The sequence below is a fragment of the Mixophyes fleayi genome, chromosome 4 (assembly GCF_038048845.1).
Source record: "Mixophyes fleayi isolate aMixFle1 chromosome 4, aMixFle1.hap1, whole genome shotgun sequence".
Lineage (NCBI taxonomy): Eukaryota > Metazoa > Chordata > Amphibia > Anura > Limnodynastidae > Mixophyes > Mixophyes fleayi.
This window is the reverse complement of record NC_134405.1, coordinates 114,773,975-114,792,714: the sequence shown is the minus strand read 5'-3', so window position 1 is coordinate 114,792,714 and position 18,740 is coordinate 114,773,975. Positions and strand designations below refer to the sequence as shown.

The 18,740-nt window shown below is 38.2% G+C and overlaps 1 protein-coding gene across 1 annotated transcript in view; it reads left to right on the top strand.

Annotated features, from left to right (window-relative positions):
- RFX7 (regulatory factor X7) overlaps nucleotides 1-6,461 on the top strand; it is a 98,079-nt gene extending 91,618 nt beyond the window's left edge. Inside the window, exon 9 of the mRNA XM_075208041.1 lies at nucleotides 270-6,461. Coding sequence (XP_075064142.1) covers nucleotides 270-3,503 — 3,234 coding nt within the window. The 3' untranslated portion in view covers nucleotides 3,504-6,461. The remainder of the gene's footprint in view (nucleotides 1-269) is intronic.
- The last annotated feature ends 12,279 nt before the right edge of the window (nucleotides 6,462-18,740 follow it).

The following is an 18,740-nucleotide window of genomic DNA, read 5'->3' as shown; positions in this document are numbered from 1 at the left end:
TTGCTCTTTTCTGGCTTAGTCATCCAATTTCTAAAAAGTCACTGTGTATGTATATGTTACATTTGGGCCAGCAATACCTATTACATATTACGTTATCAAGATAGTGTGAGTGGAGTGCAACATATTGGAGCAGGGTGTGACGATAAAATACCTGCGTGTAAAGGTAAATTTATCTGTCAGCCTCTGTACCGTTTAGACGCAGATGTGAGCTGCAAATTACTAGAATTGTTTGATTTTCTTAAAAACATTTTTTTTTTTTTTTCAAACAGGTACAAAGATCCCGGCCACTTGTAACCTCGCCTAGTCCCATTGGATCCTCTGAGGGGAAGGTCCTGCCACTCAACGTTCAAGTAGTTACTCAGCACATGCAGTCTGTAAAGCAGTCGCCAAAGACTCCCCAAAATATTCCAGCAAGCCCTGTTGGTGATCGATCAGCTAGACATCGCTACCCTCAAATTTTGCCTAAGCCAGCCAGTTCCAATGCTTTGACGATCCGCTCACCCACCACTGTGGTTTTCACCAGTAGCCCAATTAAGACCGTTGTGCCAGCACCACATGTCAGCTCTCTGAACGTTGTAAAGATGACAACAATATCACTTGCCCCTAGCAATGCTAGCACTTCAGTGAAACAAACACAACATTTAAATAGCAGTGGAGGATCAGTAGATGATAATAGGACTGTGCCACAAATTAAAAATGGCTCTGTGGTCTCATTGCAGTCCCCTGTCCCAAGGATAGGCACACCTGTGGCATCTTTAGTAGAGGTGAAAACAGAACTTGAAATACCGGCAGGAGAAAACCAAGTACAGTTCCAAGATAACTTAGATGGTTCCAAATCTAGGAAAGCTACCCCTGTTATGTCTTTTATACCCAAAGTCATTCAGGAGAAACTGTCTCAAGATGCTGCCCGTGACACTCAGACTGTCAAAGCCCTTGATCAGAGAGCAGAAGGAACAAGGACCAAATGCAAAAGCCGCTCAGTTGAAGGTGCTCCTATTTTTTCAGCCAGCAGCAGTCAAGGTACTGTGACTATCTGTGTTGCGCCCCAGAGTCTGTTTAACAATAGCCCCAGTCCAAACACTAATGGTGACCCAGCTGGAAAAGACATTAGATTGTCTAATAAAAGTCCAAGAAAACGCTTGACCGCTACACAACAGGACTTGCAGATACCACCAGCAAAAAAATCACTTATTGGTCAGTTGTCTATAGTCGCTGCAGAAAGTCAGAGGCCGGGAGCAGCGATTAGTGTTAAGAAAGTTCAAAAAGTACCGACAGCAAAAAGTGATAATGCAGTAAATGTTGCTTTAGTACCTAGCATAGCCACTCAACAAGGAAATAATACCGAAATGGTAGCAAATTATTCCTTGAACTGTGTTATTGAAAAGGCCACTGATACTCCTGAAGAACTCATGGCCACATCACAGGACATTAAGGTTAAACTAGAAGGTAGTGTGTTTAAGTTTGTGAGTGATTCAAAGCCAGATAACACATTTAATCAAAATACATGGCAAGAGATTGCTGAAAGTTCAGATTTCGCATCTGGAAACTGTGAGCAGCCTCAACGGATTGGCATTATGGATATTCCAGGAAATTCTGGTGCTAATAACATACAAAAAACTGTATGGGAACCAGTAGACTTTGAAGGACTACAACAGAATCCTTACAGCCAGCAACTTGAGGATTCATCTTTGAATCAGCTACAAGCACATTCTTCTAACCAGTTACCTCGGCGCTCTGACCTGACAGATCCTCCTACAAATGACAATTTCTTTTCATTTGATGATGATCTCACACAGGACAGCATTGTTGAGGAACTGGTGCTTATGGAGGAGCAAATGTCAATGAACAACAATTCTCAGAACTATGGTAGTTTAAGCATGGTGCTCCAAAACCAAGCAACAGCTGCCCATGGTACACCCGTACCATCACATTCAAACAGTGCCCACTTCTACCATTCAGTACATAGCAGTGGTACTCCAGTTCATACACCTACTCCAACACCCACTCCAACTTTAACCCCAACACCCACATCAGAGATGATTTCTGGCTCACAGATGTCAAGAGAGAGCCCATGCTCTCGACTAGCTCAAACTACACCTGTAGATAGTGCTTTAGGAAGCAGCCGACATACACCAGTTGGGACTCCACATTCTAACTGCAGTAGCAGTGTTCCTCCAAGTCCAGTTGAATGCAGGAACCCTTTTGCATTTACCCCTATAAACTCCAGCATCTCTTATCATGATGCTAGCATTGTTTCGAGTAGTCCTGTTAAACCAATGCAGAGGCCCATGGCAACTCACCCAGACAAAACTAAGCTAGAGTGGATGAATAATGGATATAGCTCAGTTGGCAATTCTTCCGTTTCAAGTCATGGTATTCTTTCAACCTATAAGGAGCTGGTAGAGGACAGTTTCAGAAAGCCACATGCTTTTGCAGTGCCTGGTCAGTCATATCAGTCTCAGTCGAGACATCATGACAATCACTTTGGACGCTTGACCCCTGTGTCTCCAGTTCAGCATCAGTTAAGCAGTACCAGCAAGCAGGAGGGTTTTGCTGTTCCTGCTCCTTTAGATAACAAAGGAACAGGTACATCAGGAAACAACAATTTCAGGTGTCGTAGTGTAAGTCCGGCTGTTCGCCAACGTAATTTAAGTGGAAATACAAATTGCCCTGCTCCTAATAATTCTGCTCGATCTAATGTGACCGCTTTTGGATCTGTGCTAACTCCAGAAGTACATAATATACTTACAAATGTCCAACCAGACACCAGTGCCAATAGCATAGCGCAAAGAAGTCAGTCTGTCCCTTTAACCTTAATGATGCAAACTGTTTTCCCGTCACTGCAGAAGCAGAATAACACACAGAATATCACCCATGTTTTATTAAACAAACTGGATTCTGACCGTGATGATGCAGTGCGAGGGTTGGGAATAAACAATATGCCTTCTAACTATACTGCAAGAATGAATCTCACTCAGATATTGGAAACATCTCCCATGTTTTCTGGTGCCAATCAACAAAACATGATGAATTCCAGCACTTCAGCTTATGAATTCCAAACGCCAGCTTACCTCACGAAAAACAGCAGTACTGATCCAATTGGTTTTACTACTGGGGACAACCAAGCACAATCTGAAATTGGAGAGCAGCAACTTGATTTCAGTAGCACTGTTAAAGATCTGCTAGATGGAGAAAACCTCCAAACTAACCAGCAACTTGTCGTTCAAGTGGCTTCAGATTTGAACAATGCCTCTGATTTCTCCACCGACATCCGGTTGTCTTCTGAACTCTCAGGCAGCATCAATGATCTGAACACTTTAGATCCGAACCTGTTGTTTGATCCAGGTCGACAGCATGTACAGGATGATGAAGCTACACTGGAGGAGCTGAACAATGATCCTTTGTTCCAGCAGATCTGTAATGAATCTATTAACTCCATGACCTCATCTGGATTTGATTGGATAGAGAGCAAGGACCATCCTACAGTTGAAATGTTGGGTTAAACTTGTACTATAATGTAGCACACTGTATCAAAACAAGGCAGACGTTGTATTTGTCTTAATGGAAGTGCCTCCCGCAGCAGAAACATTTATAATTATGAGCTTTTCAAAAGATTTGCTGCACAGGTTCTCTATATTTCATCTGTTCTCAACATGATAATCATCTAATCTGCAGTACATGGGCAGTTGACGAGCCAGTATTAAGTCCATTTCTGTGTTTGTTTTGTCCCATCTGGTATGATTTTACTTTAGCTGACAGAAGATTTATATCCTGCTACACTAATTGAAACATTGTTTTATTCTATTAATTTTAGGTAAATCTAAAACATGCTACTGCTTAAATGCCCTATATACATTTCGGTTGTAAGCAATGAACAACTGCCCTCTTCATTTTGTTAAGTATATGGTGACTTGGGTACCCATCTGAATTACCATATCGTTTGTGGCATATGTTACCATTTTTAAGTAAAGACAAAAAGGAAAATTTATCTTGTTAAGGACAAAAATTTATATAAATGCACTAATATTTTGCGTTTTTTAAATGATTATTTTAACACATATGACCTCATATGACATTTTACAAGGTTTTTTTTATTATTATTTAATAGATTTGTCCACATTGGCTAAAGAGAGAGTTATTCTTCAGTGAGGGTAAGGATGGAGTGGATTTGACAAAGGGGGTCAATAGGTATCTGTGGAAGCAATCTGGTCTTTTTCCAGAGCTTGCTGCCTTGGTGCCAGCCCACCTGAACAGCAACTGATGATAAGCTCTGAGATTTCTAATATCTGTACATATTAGAAAGTGTGTCTTTGTTGCATGTGTTTATTTTCCCAGAAAAGTTCCAAATGGACTACAAATGCCACTCTTACTCATTTTACCTAAGATGCTTGCATGCCGAGCGGTGGCTACCCTCTTTTTATTATTAGGGAGTAAATGCATTATTTTGGGACAACAAATATAGAACGTAGGAAAAAGTGTTCCCTTTGAATAGATCATTATTATTTTTTATTTTGATTTTGTTTTTATTTTGTTTTTTGCATAAGTCACTTTCTTATCTCACGTATCCAAGATGGCTGTTGGGTAGGACAGCATACTTCTATGACTTTTACAACCAAACATGCCATTCAGAATTAAGAAGCCGTCACTAAAAGTTATTTTAATGCACGTTAAACAATTTTAGCTATGTGTACAAGCTTGGATATGCTCAAACTTCCTAAACCATTGTTCTGTCTTTGGCAGCACTTCACAAATTACTTCTGCAGAGTAACCTTACAGAACACCCACCAACTGCAGTGTTGGCCCAGTCCATAATCTAATGGAAGTTTATAGTTGTATAGCATATTAAATATGATTGTGTTTTTATCTCTGCCAGCTTTTGTTGTTACCAAAAAAAAAAAAAGGAAAAAAAGAAATAAAAATGCAAAACCAGACGATTAACATTGTATATCATCTTACCAAAAGGTGCTATGGCCAACTCAGAGCTCTGTAAACCTGATTGTGATAGTGAGTTTACTTGGCTGTTCTATGTGTTTGCTGGTATTTTAAATTTATTTTTTATTTTTTTAATACCTGCTCTTAGTACTTGTTACTATTGTACATTGAGATGGAGCACTATTGCGTACCAAAGTATTTAAAGGAAAGAAACCCAAAGGACAATTTGATATATTTTGGTCTAAGCAGGCATTTGTAAGGCAACCTGTGAAAATAATATGTCAAGGGTATTTGGACCATAGCTAGTAATTCACTGTTTATCCTATAGTAGTTGAAAATATTATAGACTCCTTGATCAATCTACCGCTAGATTAGTTTGAAATATTTACTGAATGTGTGATGTAGGCTGTTCTTGCGGTGAAAGGATTATCTTCATTTTGCTAGCATTGAAAAATAGTCAAGATGTTAAAAGTCAAATTGGCAATGCAAACACTTCAATATTTGATGGGAGGCATTTTCTTGGAGCAGTGCCTCTTTCTACTGCCTGGAAAATAATTAAAAAGGGGTTAATACTTCCTGTTTATAGGGGCAGTTCTTGAACAGAAACAAAGAATCACAAACAAGTTCTCAGGTTCACTTATTGCACTAAACTTCTGTTGAACCTGTGGCACGGCACCTCTTTTTGGATAAATGCAACTATTTTGCCCCAGAGTTAGACAAAAAAAAGAGAAAAAAAAAAGCATAAAAAAATAGTTATGAATTTAATTCTGTTAAGAAGAAAATGCGGAATGTCATAAAAATGACATACAATTGTCTTATGTAGCAATGTGCATTAATCTCAGTGAGATATTTCTATTTCTTATTCTCTTACATGAGAATATTACAGCAGGAAGAAATTAAGTTTTAGTTGCTTCACCGTGTTAATACATGATCACAAAATGTGCATGTGTGTATTACCTTGTACAGTCTCAGTATATTCCTGTAACCACTTTTTGCTGTATTAAATACTTGTTCTGTGTTGACCAGGCAAGCATAGTTATTCACAGGTTATTTCCTTTTTATGTTTACTAACTCGGCTTAGTTATTGTTAAATATGTTTTCTGAGGTTTTTCTTTGTGTTTTTATTTTATTTTATTTTTTACTGTTTTAGTGTTTTAAAACTAAATACTAAATGATCTTTGTATCATGATACAGCATCATGAAATGATCATATTGCAAAAGGCTGCAATATTCAGACCTTTGGACTATGAAAGGGAGATTATCGTATGCGTTGCATCTGAGTCACTGTACAGACACAACATAATGTGCATTATCTGCAGCACATGACGGAAACAATCACCTTTCATCTTTTAATATTCCTCAAGTAAAAAAAAGCGAAAAAAATGACCCCTTGTTTTGTTGTCTGTTGTACTGCTGAAACTACAGTAGTTTAAAATTGCAGTAGATTTTCAGTTATGTTTTTTTATGGAAAGTGCTCAAATTGTTTTTTTAATGTTTTCAGAAACAATAAATAAATATTTTATATGAAAGCGTGCTTATTTGTCTTTCAGTTTGTGAAGTCATGATTGATTTGGTTTGCAGGTGCGTGATCGACAGTGTATTTAATGTATTAAGCAAATTAGAGATTAGAAAGGAGCGTTACACAAGAAATTACTTGTTTTGAAAGCAGCGTACATTTATGTAAAACTATTGTACGATTTCGTCATTCAATAGTTATTTCTTTGTAATGTGAAATTGTTGACATTTTATGTGATCATTTGGCCATGGTTCAGTCAAGACAGTATATGCTAATTTACACAAAGCAAGCAAGATGCTAGCTTACACTTATTATACTGAACAGCAATTACCTGTTAGTGGAGGCAAACTTTCTATTTACTGAATTAAGTGACTGAGTGATGACATTGGTCCCTAGTGAATTCATAGGCTGCTTTTATGTGAATATGCACCCTATACAAAGGTTGTGGAATGTAAACGGAGAAGTATTGTCTAGACTTTGGGAGACACTAGTCACATCACATAATCTAACATTTAGCATTCATACCACACATTTGTTAAATTGTGAAAGTAATATAAACATATTGAAATTTATTTCAGTGTAAGTGCTACCTATTTTATTCTCTGTGTATAATCATTTTGTATAACCCAGCCTGGATTCCAAACTGTATACATGTTCAGTACATATGTGTGAGGAGTGTAATGTTTGACAGCAGGAGTAAGCCAGGTCTCTGGTAGACAGACATGAGGCAGAAGAAAAGTCAGTTTTCAAAAATACAACAAAGCAGTGTTCAAAATAATAAAATAGCGCAATTATATTAATAGCCTAACATGAATGGTGTCATATACATAGCAACGGTTCATTTCAGGTTCTTCCAGGCCCTTTCTCTGTATTATGCTAAAATTAATAATGCAATGCGAACGCATGGAAAGTGTGTCTAACAAGGTGCCCTGAGTTCAAATCACACATATTTACAGAGCAGCAACCTGTTAGCAACAAGTATGCAGCAAACAGCTTGCACTTCAAAAAAAGGGGACGTGGTTGTACTACCGAAACATAAGAAATTTAATCATAGACTTGATGTAATATATTTTTACTTACAGACATTTTTTTTATTTACTTTTTTGTTACGTTCTGGTAGCATTTTAAAGAATACTACTTGTTGGGCAAAATATTAAGATGCATTCTGAAAAGTAGAACACACTAGTAAAACACCTGTGATTTCTAGTTGTAGATTTTTTTTACATGCTTTTTAAAGCTTGTAAAATACATTTAAGAAATGCCTGTATTAATTACATGAGTTGTACTTGTTTTTTGTTTTTTTTTAAATGTAAAACCCATGTAAAATGGGTGACGCCAAAAAGCATTGTTTCTAGCATCACCATACCCACTACCACTAGTGTCTGCTATCATAGCAGTAGCGTTCCTTTTGCTTTCCAGAAATTGAAACGCTGCTTGCTCTATCAACATAAATTTAAATACATTGGGGAACCTGCTAGTTAGGCCTTGTACCTACTGATGTTAATTATATGCATTTTGCTAGCTTTTGAAGTATTTTAAATGTTTATGACACAACCAACCATTTATTTAAAGTGTGTGTGCGTTTTCAGAAACCATTGTCTGCAGTGTCACCATACCCACTGTCTCTGTTACTAGCTTTATGGTAATGTTCTGTTTTGTTTTCCTAAATCATCTTGTTTCATCTACATGTGTTTATCGTGGGCCTACAGTGAGCACCAAACATTAGTAATAAAAAGTGGTGTTAAAAATGCTAACACAACAGCAGTGGATACATGGATTTCGGTTAAAATTCAAGGGAAGCATTTTACATTGTTCTTATTTGACTGGACTAGCAATGGCTCCTTGGCAGGATAACAGGTAAGCGTGCCAGTTTGTACTGGGGAGTGAATAGAAGGTCACCTCTACACCACCTTGAAGATGACTGACAGCCGCTCTAGGCGGCCAGTACTGCCTAGGCTCTGTACGACTGACTTTAATTATTACCAGCATGCAATGCAAAATAAACATGAATATAAATAGGCATGAGATTACAATCAATTATTTGTGTAAAGTTGTATGGGTATCAAGCCACTTACACAAACAATGATAATAGGCAGTGTGTTTATGTTCATGTCTCGTTCGTGTCTCCCCTGGCTAATTATGAGGATAAAAAGCTCCTCTGGCAAACAGGAAATATTTCAACATAGCAAACCCAATACTAGTTGGCATCAAGATCTAGTTTAACACTCCCACAGGTAGATGTTGATAGGATGTAGTGCGGATCGTACCAGGCTCTTCTCTCTGTCATGACACGGCAGTGGGACAGGGACTCCCCACCCCCGAGTTCCCAATACAAGTAGGACACCAAATTAATGAAGTGACGTCAGATTTATTATGCAGGAACAATGTGTCACTAAAATGTTTCTGAACAGAGAATGATTTGCAAGAAGTAAAATCTGAATACAATAATACAGTTCTAGTCCCTAATATCAAAGAGAACATTCATTTCAAACAATACAACACAAGCAAATAATGTCACAGTTAATGAATCCCCTTTAAAAGAAGTCCATCCTCAGCAGAGCTAATTAGCATAAATATATTCACTGGCCAGACTTTATGTACGTGTACCCATTAGAACCAGACAGGTGGCCCTTTTATTATAATTGAGGCACACATTTATAATGGTAGTCCTGTAACTTCAGTGCAGCAATTACTGTCTAACAAAATGCAGTGCGTTGGGACTATTCTCACTGTGCTTTAATCTGATCTTGCAAGAGAAAAGTCAGGAATGATGAGCTGTTTCTTTGCTAGCATATTCAGGTTATGACGGGTTACAGGATGCTACAGATACCAGGTTACTATCAGAATGGGGACTTGTGATTAAATCTGTAATTTAGTTATAACTGGGGTGATATGCTGCAGGTATGCACTGGAAGGATGGGTGAGGTACTCCACTTGTTTATTGAGTGTCTTTTGTAAATCTAGCTCAGCTCTTAAAATGTAGGATATACTGTATAGTGAGTGAGAATACACAGCTTGATTACACAGACCTGTTTCCTGTTGTGTAGATAGGTTGTCAGCTCCAATCTGACTCGCCCTGTCTTCAAGTCTTTTTACATGCAGTATTCTGGCTGGCTGGCAGTCTGTCTCTCAACAATACTTGCCTCACTTTTCCTCACAACAGCATAGCAGAAAAACATGTCTCTTTTCAAAAAATGTCTCCACAGTATTTACTCACTCTGAGGCTCCTCTCAACAGTCTCTGTCACAAAACCCTGGAACTTTCCAGCAGTCTTACAGACTGGACTTTTTCTTGGTCCTAGAGTCTTTCCTGTATCATGTTGTGAGACAGTCCTGTTCCACTGAGTTCTATCTGGGTATAACACTAGCGCTGGGAAAGAAACAACGGCCTGTCTAAAATCTGGTTTATAGTATTTTGATTACTTAATAACTGCTATGGTGTGGTTTACCTCTGAAATAATTTCTCTGATTAGCCTTTCCTCACACAATAAGTCTCCCAAATGTGCAGTCTATCAAAAGAATATGGTGGTCAATGTAACGCCATCCTCCTACCAGAACAGATACTCGATGAAAAAGCCATATACTGCATCAAAACATCATCCAAACTTGCTGTGGGCATCATACATAAGAAATACATCAGTATATTTATACATTTTTGCATGCACAATATGTACAAGCAGCACTGCGTCATCAATATAAATAAATACAAAATTTTTATTTCTATTATGTGGAGGAAGAACATACCAGCCACAAACGCTTATGGTGCCCATTCTAAAAAGCAGCTATAGTGAAGTGGGCGGGCACAGAACCTCCGCTTATCAGCTCACTATGTGACAGTTGTGAAGACAGATGCTGAAATTGGAGGTTTGCTTCAATGTATAGTAAATGTTATAGAGTTGATCATAGTAGTTGCCATCTCCAGTAACACCATATAATCTATTATTACAGTGTTTCCAGGTAGATAAAACGATACCACGGGGAAAGAAATACAGACCCTGATAGGCATAGTTTATATACCAATATAAAATAAAAATCATAGCTTTTTAACTGGATTGCTGAAGTTATATTCTTTTTTTATTTACAGGGAAATTAGTGTAGTTAAAAGATGATGATTGAGTCCAAATTATGTAATGAGGTACCTAAAGAAAGTATGTTTAGTAAGAATGGTAGATGGATAGATGAGGAGCAGGCGCATATCAAACAGAAAGCAAATTAGATATTATCTGTACATGCTGTTAAGAAACATGTGCTGCATATCTGATGTGTACCTGTCAGGTGACAGTGGTCTACACTCCCATGTATCCAAGAACCATATGTTCACCGCCACCTGTCAGATCTGTAACCAGCACTTCTTCCCTGGCAACCAGTGATGGAGTGTGCCCTCATATGTCCCAGCAGGCAGTGGTCTCCGCTGCATGTCCAAACAAATACCGGCATTTCCTTTGTAAGTGGCAATGTTTGTTCTAAGTTCTGTGTACCTGCAGGATGTCAGTCGCTGTGCTCTGAACTCTTGCCTAACAACCACATTGGTGTCTTCTCCGCTCATGCAGCTGACGCCTCAGTGATTCAGCTGGTTGATAGGTAAATAGCAATCCGCTTCTCTTCAGCTCCCAGTCTGGTAGCGTCAGCTGTGCAATTACTGCTGCACTCATGCAGCTAATCATTCTGCAGTTTCTGATTTGGTGTTGCTGCCTTATAAATATCTTCCTGTCATCATACCAATGCTAGTGATAGTTCCTGCTTGATCTAGTGTGCCTGAAAGCCTGACTTTTTTCTGATCTCTTTGTTTGACCCAGATTGCTCTAAGGACTCTGTCTTCTACTCCTGACCTCGGCTTGTTTAATGGATCTGAATATATATCTTTTCCTTACCTGATCCTCTGCCTTTTTTTTTTTTTATAGGGGCTGCTGTCTTCTACTCCTGACCTCTGCTTGTTAACGGATCTGCATATATCTCTCTACAGCACTATCCCATCTAGGTTGCTTGCTACCTCCTACCATGTTCTGTCCACTCCACCAAGCAATTGTAAGTTAACAGCTACTACTACCCGAGCTTAAGTCCTGGGGCAATTGAGTATTGGCTGCATTGTCCTGCCCTAAATGGGCTGTCTCTTTCTATAACACTCACTTCAGCCCTAGGTAATGCAGCTACAACTACCACATGCAGCCTCGGACGATCCAAACCCCAACAATGGCACACCAAACAGACCCATTACCTGCAAAAGTGCTCCCGCACTGCAAAAAGCCACTGGACGAATTCTCATTCTATCCAGGTTTCCTCCACTAAAAAAAATCATTCAACTTACAGCACTGCCCTTTCAATTGCCAAACAAACATTCTTCAAATCTCTAATATCCACCTAGTCTTCTCAAACACGTCGCCTCTTTGCCACTTTCATTATGTGATTTTTATCATATGAGGTTTTATATGTTAGATGTAATAAATTGACAATATATATTTATTCCGGCAGCTCACAGTTTCAGTGGTAGTTATTTGATCACCTGTGCATATTTTGGTTGTTTTTCAAGATGGGATGCTGCCTGTGGGGAAGGAGTGGATGAAATGTATGCGATTGGGCATGCTGGAAATTAACTTGCTTCTGTGTGTGGGGGAATTGTGACAATAAAGCGCATAATTGATCAAACAGTCTACCTCCAGTCTCGTTTCAATTGACAGCTTTTTCAATTTTTGCGAGACTGTTGCATCCAACAGTCACATTCGTCTGGCTTCTATCTCGTTAACCGGATTGCTGATTCGATCATTTTGCAAGTCAGCATATCAGTTTGTTCCTGGTCACGTCCCAGTTTCTTTCCCCTCTTGCCAGGCTGTGTAATGAAAACAGAATTTCAAATAGTATGATAGATGCATGTATTGATTTAGAATTAAAACAATCTTTCTCTTGCAGTTCCCAGTGATGGTTGAGAAATGGCAACTTATTGCCGAAGAATTTGACAAATTGTGGAATTTCCCAAATTGTGGCAGGGCCATAGATGCCACCCTCTAAAAGTAGATCCTAGTTCTACAACTACAAGGGATTCTTCAGCATTAACCTGATGGCCATAGTGGATGCCAAATAGGAATTTATATTCATGGACATTAGCAAAAATCAAAAAGTGTGAGATGGTGCAGCATTGGAGCAAACTTTCTTCCATGATAAACTTAAAAACACTAATTTGCCTCCACACAACGCAACACAATTAGGACTCAAATTTGTTTTTGTAGCTGATGAAGTTTTTGCACTGCACAGTCGCATTTTAAAATCTTATCCCCAAAAAAAGTCTCACACCAGAAAGGAGAATCTTTAATTATTGATTGTCAAGAGCAAGGCGAGTTGTGGATGTTTTTGGTATATTGAGTAACGGATTTAGGATTTTCCATTCCGCCATAAATCTGCGCCTAGACAAAATAGACAAGGGAGTGATGGCTTGATGTGTCCTACACAACTTTCTTAGGCGGAAAAGCCCCAGTGTGCGCAGCACACCTAGTATTATGGAGAATGCTCTAGAAGTTGAGGAGGTGGTAGTGTTGATACCACAGGAGTCTTCCCAGATGAGAAATGCCAGCAACATGACAAAGTTAACAGGGTGGCTTATTTGGAATATTTTAATGATGAAGGTGCTGTGTTCTGGCAGAATGACAATATGTAATGTATGTACATTCACAATGTATGTTCTATTGAAGAACTAATTGTCAATTATATGTAAATAAATATACATTAAATATTTTGTATGTTTACTTACTATGCTACTTGCTGGTATGTCTTCTGTCTCAGGAGGGTCAGTTGACATACTATGGTCCATCTGTGGGACTTTGCTAGTAGATGTTCTGGCTATTTCCTGGTCACATGTGAAACGCCGGAGGTCAAAGTTTCACAACCTGGGCACATATATATCTTCAGCCACTGCCCCTGATCTTTTTGAGGCCTCCAACTTGTTCAGTTCCTTTTTGAAGACAGTCCTCATGTTCTGGGTCTTCCCTTTGACCCAATCTACAGTTGCCCCTGGATCATGGGAAAGGCTCCTTCTAGCCCTGTCCTCCAAAGTCAAGCTCATTTTCTGCCTGTTGGAATACTCCTTTGACTTTATTTGCCAGAAGCAGGGATGGGACCTGTAGGTCTTAATGAAATCCTTCATGAGCTCTACATTTTTGTCACATGCCATCTTAATTTTTTTTTACAAAATTCACCCACAATACTCCACTGTGCAGCTAGAGCCGCTGTGAATGGTCCATACCAACTTTTAACGGCCACATATGGACTAGAAGCATCTATGTAAACAGAGAGGAGCTAGGCTGTCACCAGTGGTACGTCACTTCATGGCTAATGAGCAAGGGAAAGATAAAAGTGAGGGGAAGGAGAATTGATGCCATTGTAAGAGGTGAAAAGAGCCAAGCCAATGAGTCCAAGGTAGATGGAGATGATGGTGAGACTGCTGGACCAACATGACTGCGACTGTCACAAGAACAAATACTGAAAAGTTAATTACAGAAAGGAATTAATCATGCATAAGCTGATTATTATGCTACGCGAAAAACCTGGAAACAGAAGAAGCAAGTTCCAGATACAGATTAGAAAAAAAGGAGCAACAAAAGTTGAAAGGAATACAAAGGAATATTAAAAAAAAGTGAGTATTAAAAGTGGTTATTAAAACTTTGTAAAACTTGTTTGTGTAAAGGTGTTGGTAATTAACAATAACCATAATGTCACGAACACACTCCCAGCTGCCGTGACTTTGAGGTGTTTGCTATATGAGGTCACACGATTCCAGCCCGCAGTCTCTCTTTACCTATTACACAGGTTATAGACCTACTGAATCGCCCCAAACAGCGCTCACACCCGCACACACTTCAGCTTTGCCACCACCTATTGAATAAGCGCAATATGCTGTCCCCCACTGGCACACAAGGCTGTTAGCTAGACCCACACCAGCAAGCAAAAGGTTAGCTCTTCACACCTCCAGACTGTTACACAAATGTAAATGCAAGCACACAGAGCTTGTTACTGAAATGTATCAACAAATCACACACTGGCATTCAAAGGGTTAACTTGGTTGAGCTATATTCTTCTTAACAGGCTAATGGATTCGTTAGAGTTTTAAGGACGCCACATATTAGATTATAGATTTAATATACAAAAGTACAGGGCATTCAGATATAAAGAAAAATAATAAACAATTAATAGATTGACATACACAAGCAAAACAGTTTAAAATAAAAAGGACTAGATTCAGAGTACAACTTACATCGAAGTGGTATATTCTGCCCAAGGGAAATTGGCTTGGAAGATGGACAGCTTATCAACGTGAATTGATTTCCCAAAGTCTGACATTTTGTTGTAACTGGTCTCAGTTTTTAAAGCCAGTTTCACACCTGTCCCCGCCCCCAGGGTTTGTGTCTGTGATACTTTATTCAATCACCATTTGCATGTTGCCTGATTTAATACCCAATTCTACTATGTGACCTTACTTTTCTGTTTAACGTTACACAGACCTAATTTCATTATTAATAAATCCCTTATGAATTTGTCCATCTTTTGATACCAAACATGATAGACTTAAGATTTGCGATTATAACTGTTCCCGGATACCGCCAGTACCTGACATTCACAACCCTGGTGTGATTTCTGCTCCTCAGTATGGAGTGGGACCCAGATTTCCCAAAATATGAACTATGAAGACATTTTTCTTTAAAGCTCATATTTCTATATATCTTTATAGGCAGTCTTCAAATGCTATCTTTGTCTATAAGGATCTCACCTAGGCATATGGCTCTGTCGTTTACATTTACTGGTTAGTTGTGTTTACACTACCTATTGAAAGGAAGTCAATTAGGAAGTGGAATACATGATCAAAACAATGGATGTCTGTGATCTGCATATCTTAAGCAGTTCTCAACCTAATTACCTCCTACTGGGCTAATTGTTTTCTTTCTAAAAACTTTTGGTCAAACATTTATCTGAGTTGAAAATCAGGTTCATTTATGTATCAATACAATGTCTTATTTGGGTCCAGACATTCAATATTCTATTTAATCATATGAGATTTATGCTTTCATCCTGACACATAACGATTAGTATGATTAGTAAAACAGTGACATCTATTTACAGAAAAAAAAAATGCATAATGAAGTGTGCACATAAACAAAGAAAAAGAAAATGGAAGAAGCGGAAAACAGAAATAGGAATTGGGGAAATAAAACTATGTGCTTCTTTAGTTAGCCATTACAGAACTACAACATCATCTATCAAAACCACACCCTATTTCACAGCCACCCCCTGGTCCTGGGACAATCAGTAAAAACTCATGCTTATTTAACTAGTAAGGTAATGTCAACAAATACAATGCATATATGAATTCTGCAATAACATCACATCCTCTTTACTTTAAAATAAACCCTATATACATCAATTTTAGAACACTATTTTTTTATTTTTATTTTTAACTGTTTGTCTCTCTCTCTTTCATAAAACAAGACAGACCTTTCCTGGGAAACAGTTTATTTGCTGTTAAGACTAGTATCCATATCAGTTGAAGGATATTCAGACGTTGTCGATTAATGACTTGGGGGAGGTCTGAAATCTTTCTGAATCCTTCTAACTTTAGTTCCTTGCTCTGTCTGTACAGTATGATGATCTTGTTGCTACTTCTGCACTATGCCTTTCTGCATCCAAATGTTTTTATAATCTCTGAGACAGACTTGGTTTCCTGGTCTAAGACCAGACAGACTCTTTGCCCTTCTATCATAGAATATCTTCTGTTTCACCTTTGGTCTTTCCTTGCTGAGTTTAACTAATGTTGAATCATGCGTTTTAAGCAGTTCTTTATGTATTGTAAGATTTGCTCTAATCCTTCTTCCCATTAACATTTGTGCTGGAGAAAGTCTATTCTGCAAAGGTGCACTCCGATAAATTGAGAAACTTTTATAGAAATCTTCTTTACCATCATGTGCTTTCTTCATAAGGTTCTTTACAGTTTTTACTCACCTTTCTGCCAGTCCATTTGATCTGGGATATTTGTAACTTGATATATTGTGAACAAACTCCCAATCTACAGCAAATTGCTTAAATTCAGCAATGGAAAACCGAGGACCATTGTCTGTGAACACTTCTACAGGAACACCATGGGGTAAATTTATCAGTTTGAAAAAGTGGAGATATTTCCTATAGTAATATACACATTACACCAGGGTTTCCCAAACCCAGTCCTCAGGGCTCCCTAACAGTGCAGGTTTTCAGGATCACATGTGACATAATTAGGACCACCTGTGGATCTGTTACAATGTGTCAGTCAGTAATGAATACACCTGTGCTCCAGCAAGGAGATATGGAAAACCTGCACTGTTGGGGAGCCCTGAGGACTGGGTTTGGGAAACCCTGCATTACACAAATCGTTGATGTCTTTCACATGCATAAGGCTGGGTACACATTACAGGTTTTCCAGGTGACTATTGGGTCAATTGAGTGATAAACGACCATTCGGGCCAATATCGCATTAGTGGGTATACTTAAACGAAAAGTACTAATCGTCGTTTCATTTGATTTTTCAGCAGAACTATAAATCTCGTTCCATTTCTGCAGTGTGTATGTACTCACGATCAGGATCTCCATAGAATTTACAGAGTCATGATCTTTTCAGCCGACTGTTATGATAGTTTAACAGCACAGCTCTGAGGGCAAATCTTTTAAAACATGAATTGGTATGCTGATCGTGACTTTTGGTTTTTTTTCACTCATTGGTTCAATCATTGTAGATAACACATTGGTTAGAAATGATGTAGTGTGTACTCAGCCTATGTGATTGCAAAAAACTCTTTCTCTATTTGGGCATCTCTATTTGTAACAAGCTGCCATATCTCATTAAATTCTTGCAACAACACTGAACCTAGTCCAAACTGTGAAGCACCTGTCGATGTTGTTCTGTAATAGCTTGTTTTCATTTCTGTTAACTCTCTTCTTGTTTGAGACCATATCCACTCATTATCTTTGTCTAACAACCGTCTCAGTGGAGCTGACTGTTTTGAGTTGAGAGATAAACTTTCCTAAATAAGTGATCATCCCTAGGAATCTTCTGATATCCTCTTTGTAATTGGGATGCTCTAGATTCACAATGGTTGATATTGTTTCACACCTTGATCGGAGACAACATCGCCCATAAAAGTAAGTGTTTTCACTGCAAACTAACATTTTTCTTTGTTTAGCTTTAAATTCACTTTCCTAGTGAGTTTCATCACTTGTTTTACTCTGAAGTCATGTTCTTCTTTTGTAGAACCCCAAATGATGATGTCATCTATGATTGTTTCAACACCTGGAATATGTTTATCAATCATGTGTATTATTTTGTGGTACACTTCAGGAGCAGACAATATTCCATATAAGGAATGTGTATCGACCTATATTCCATATAAGGAACGTGTATCAACCTATATTCCATATAAGGAATGTGTATCGACCTATATTCCATATAAGGAATGTATATCGACCTTCTGGTGTATTGAATGAACACAGCTTTGAACTGGCTTTATCTAGCTTCATTTGCCAGAACTCTGATGATGCGTCTAATTTGCTGAAAAATTTGCTCCAGCAAACTGCGACATGATCTCAACTCTGGTTGGCAGTTTGAAATGTTCTGTTTTAATGGTTTTGTTTAAGTTTCTAGGATTCAGACATATTCTGAGCTGTCCATTTTTCTTTTCCATTATTACTAATGAGCTCATCCAATCTGTAGGCTCGTCAATTTTCTCTACGACACCTAGGGCTGCCATGCGGTTTAGTTTCTTTTTTTTCTCATTGCAAATGGAACTTTTCTACAAAAGGAGCAACCTGTTCATTTGTGTTTATCTTATGCTCACCAGGCAAACATCCTAAATCTTCAAATACTTCACTGTACTCAATAAACCATGACTTGTACTCGTCATTTGCTTGTTATGTCATCATAAAGACTGTCTTTATAAAGTTAAGTTTCTCACAGGAGCTTAAACCTAAAATTCGCTGCACATTCTTTTCTACAATCCGTAAAGACGATTTTAAACATTTACATTTATACTTCAGAGTGACTATGTAGCTACCTTCTACATTGGAAGTGTGATCTAGAAGGCGTAATAGAAAAGGCTTTTTTTTATTTTTTTATCTATTTTTGCTATTTTTATTTATTGTAGGAAGATAAATATTTAAAAGTGTGCATATATTGTCACTACTCTGCTTGTTGTGGTATATTTATTGTAACATGTTTTATGTAATATAAACAGTAGATTATTGAGAATTATTTGAGTGCAACTGATCCAAATAAAAACTTCCATAAG